A 4052-nucleotide genomic window follows, 5' to 3' on the forward strand; every position below is an offset into this window, starting at 1 on the left:
TAAAAAAAAAAAAAAAAAAGCAATGTCTTTACAGAAAACGTATATGGCTGACTTTAAATATGTGACATATTTTGGAGGATCCCTTTTAGTGAAGTAGGGGAAAGTAAAACGTGATCCCATGAGAAGTGGTTGACTGAAGCATTGCTCTCACATTTGCACAGATCTGGAGTAAACAGTCTACATTAGGCGACACAGACCTGAAAGGCTGTGAAGCCATTTTGAAACACACTGGAGCCTTTCCCATCAACGTTGTCCTCCTACAAAGACCAGTTTCGTCTCTGCAGCTATGACGTTTCCACGACAGCTTGACTTGGGTACATCATTAAAGCGACAGCCATCCAATGTCTTCATGTGCTTGTCTGATAAGACCGTCCACACTTCACCGTTTGTCCATTTCTTCAAATGTTGCCCTGTAGTTGGTTGTCTTTGGGTCCTTCGCTACTGAAGAAACAGTATACTGAAAGCCATGATGATGCAGCAGCAAGCCACCCAGGGACTCTTCCGCTCCCCTGGAAAGAATACACAATGCAAAATAAAAAAACACACAGTCTGCTAGAAATTTAGTTGTAGGTGGTTTGATAAAGTATAAAATTACTCACCTATTCTGGCACATTTCCAGAAAATTCCAAGAAGTCTGCAAAATAAATTAGAAGTTATTATTGGTATGATACATTTAAATAAAAAATAATTAATAAAGCTGCAGAATAAATCTCTTTAGCGACAAAAACAAATCTTGTTTTAAGAAAAAAAAAAGTCTTCTCCATGTAAGGAGAAAGTAAAAAGAGACAGACAGCAGGGCGTCTTATCTGCACGACAGCTGAGGCTAACATGACATTCCAGAACTTCAATCCCCTGTGGGAGCATTTACTTTCAACAAGGGTGTCTACATTCACACTTTATACCTTTGTTTTATTGACAATATTGTGTCGTTATCCTGCACATTTTATAGGACATACAAGTAAATCCATGTAAAAAAAAAAATAAATAAAAAAATAAAAAATAAAAAAAAATCAATTTTTCATTTTACCAAGAAACAAGTTGTAGCAAATAATGTCTCTCGTCTTAATCAATGCATAGAGCAGGAGGGAACACCTAAATCCAACCATCTGTCATCTCTGACTTGTGTTTCTCTGGAGATACTGCACCTCCCTTCTTTTTCCTGGGCTGTGCCTGATTTATCAGAGAACTGAACCATATCGTCACATGAATCAAGTAACATTTTCTGCTATTTTGCACTCTAACAAAATACTTTTATGGATATTACATTTAGTGAATAATAGAGGGATAAATAAAAACGTATTTATTGATACTTTTGAATTTATATAAAGAAAACTAAGATTTGTGAAGGCCTTTTTTTCAACTGAAATGAACATTCTTTGAGATCTAAAACTGTCAGTGTTAGTATTCAATCTTAAAAACAAAACACAAACTACTAGTATTTGGTTGGTATTTAAAGGTTTATCATAATTAATATGATTTATCCAGCAAATAAACTTTTTAAATGAACTGCTTTTCCACTTGTGGCATTCTCCACAGCAGTTTTTAGAGTGTTGTTGAAGTCAGTCGGTGTCTGATCTGATCGTACCCGGTCTTGTTTCTGTCGAGCAGGCTGGGAGCCAGCGCTCTGAGGTAGGCACATGTGCAGATCAGGAGGAGAATCACAGTGAGCAGTGACTGGAAGTTGAAAATGGCAGACTGGAAGATGAAAAAAAGAAGGTTTAGTGCAACGATTCAGTTCTGCTTACATCATAAACACACAAAACCAAATTCTCGACTAAACAGTTAAGTGTTGCTGTCCCAAATGTGAGGGGAAACATTTGTTTCTTTGGAGCTGTTGGGATTTTAACTGGAACAATTCTTTTTTTTGAAAGCTTAATGCAATTTTAAAGAGCACATATGAGATAAATCTGATGTGATTTGTCTGGTGTGTCTGCAACTCCCATACCGGCAGAAAAAAAGGCACCTAGTGACAGGAGATATGCAGTCTGCTCTCTGAACTGATGCTTACAAGTGGAATAATGTTAATCAGTGTAAACTAACACAGGATCTGCTTTTAGAAGGATGAAAAGTAAGACTTAAAAAAAAAAAAAATGTATTGGTTGTTTTTATGAAGATTTAACTGAAAGCTTCAAAAGTCTTTATATATAAACTAAAAATAATGCAATTAGGTTAAACTATAACTAGAGAGCTGTCATTTTCATCCTCTTGATTTATCCTTCTGTAAACAAGTGCAGCTGTTTTTTTTTATTTTTATTACTACATGCTCATTTTTGGAGTTGCAGTTAAATTTAGTTTATCTTAGTTCAGAAATTGATTTAGATAAATAAGTGTTTAACCTTTGGCACCAAAATGAAATACCAATATTTTCTTAACAAATTTTCTTTTTTTTTTTAATTTTTTCCCCAAATATATATTCTGAAATTTCAGTTATGTTGATCAATGTGACTCTTTCAGCAAAACACATCTAATACACGTGTTTCACTAAAACTCCCATGTAGTTACTAACAACCCCCCATAATTCTCACATGACCAAATGTTCAAGTTTTCTTTACACGATATTTTGCATTTTACAGAAGTAAAATAATAAATAAATTGGGATTTAACTTAAAATGTAAACAAAACCGATTGTTAAAAACCATAAGCAGTAAAAAATAAAGTGAAATTGTGGCAAGCCTTATGGATCTACATTAAAATATTAATTAAAAAAATAAGTTACATATAAATGCTTCATTGTTTTATAAATACAACTATGCTTAAATATTTTTTGCTTATATTTATTTTTAATGTATATTGCATTCAGGCTGCATGTGTTTGTATGAAAACCAGTGCACCGTCCAACAATTAAAAAGCTAATTAAAAGAAAAGAAAGGATAAGTCAAAAAATACTCATTGAAATCTGTAATTTCTCTAAAATATTTTCTTTTTCATTTAGTAAAGGAGTAACAATATTGATCAAAGAACCATAAGCCATAAGAACAGACGTTGACCCAATGAACTGTGACATTCATATTTTTTATATAAAAAAATAGTCACGGGGATGTTATGATGTGGTATTATATATATTGCAGACAGTCATAGTCGACACAACTTGACCGTTTGCATCGACATAGAGGAAAATCACTGATTGCATGAATTGCTTTGGAGCAGCTACGTGGCACAAAACTGGAAGATACAACAATGAAGTTCGCACTTTTTGTTCATAAGCTCTCGGGGATATTAACTCTTAGATTTTACCTATATACGCAAACTTTGCCTGAACTTCAAGTGGATTTTGTTATTACGTTGTTATTTCTAAGAAAGAAACGAAAATATTTCAGTTTAGCTAAACGTGTAGCAGAAGCTAGCTTAACTATGGTTGCTCGGTGACGTTTAGCACGAAATGTTCATAATAATTTCCTTTACCATATATTTCAAACAAAGCACAGGAGACGGGCTCTCAAAACTTGAGTCCACTGCCAAAAACAGGCTGACGGAATAAAAACAAACTCACCATTTTCGAGGAGATTCAAAGCCACATCAAACTTCCTGCTCTCTGAGGTTTACGTAACGTAGCTTCCGGTACGCATGCACGCACGACGCTGGAAGGGAGTTTACGGCCGTTCCTGATTGGCTGAAAACAAAGGAATTGAAAACCACTGGTGTCAAAGCTGTCAAAGCGAAGAAGTGTATTTTTTGTTTTTTTATTCTCCTTTTTTTGGTCAAACTGTTCGTCATTTGGACGTCGTAGCATAAGACTTTCAGCGTGACGTAAGTGTTTTAAAAAAAAACTGATTTTGCTGCCTCATTTTCATTGAATATCCCGGTGAATTCATGTCAAATAACAACCCCAGCGGAAACTGAGCTAATGTATTACCCCAGAATGCATTATGTTGCAGCAAATTTAAACACGTGCCTACCTTTGGCCATTTTCTGTGTCTAAAGATGAACTACAAATACTAAAGAAAAAAAAAGTGCAACAGTACAAGCAGTTATTCAAAATTAAAGCTAAATTTTTAAATTCAGATTTTGTCTTAAATTAAACTAATAATAATAATAAAGAAAAAAAAAACGAG

The 4052-nt window shown here is 34.2% G+C and overlaps 2 protein-coding genes across 4 annotated transcripts in view; one reads left to right on the forward strand and one right to left on the reverse strand.

Annotated features, from left to right (window-relative positions):
• Nucleotides 1-2: 2 nt before the first annotated feature.
• Nucleotides 3-3622, reverse strand: tmem167a (transmembrane protein 167A; the record flags this gene model as incomplete). 2 transcript variants are annotated; one of them, XM_024275443.1, is given in 4 exon segments in its annotated part: nucleotides 3-509; nucleotides 600-634; nucleotides 1586-1695; nucleotides 3491-3622. In XM_024275443.1, coding segments are annotated over 4 exon segments (219 nt in total). In that variant the 5' UTR covers nucleotides 3494-3622.
• The window catches only part of LOC112148361 (DNA repair protein XRCC4), a 25241-nt gene continuing 24799 nt past the window's right edge, over nucleotides 3611-4052 (forward strand). For both annotated transcript variants that reach the window (XM_024275442.2, XM_036213386.1), the window contains exon 1: nucleotides 3611-3747. The gene's annotated coding sequence lies outside the window, so the exon portion shown is untranslated. The remainder of the gene's footprint in view (nucleotides 3748-4052) is intronic.

This window comes from Oryzias melastigma, linkage group LG9, assembly GCF_002922805.2.
Source record: "Oryzias melastigma strain HK-1 linkage group LG9, ASM292280v2, whole genome shotgun sequence".
Taxonomy (NCBI): domain Eukaryota; kingdom Metazoa; phylum Chordata; class Actinopteri; order Beloniformes; family Adrianichthyidae; genus Oryzias; species Oryzias melastigma.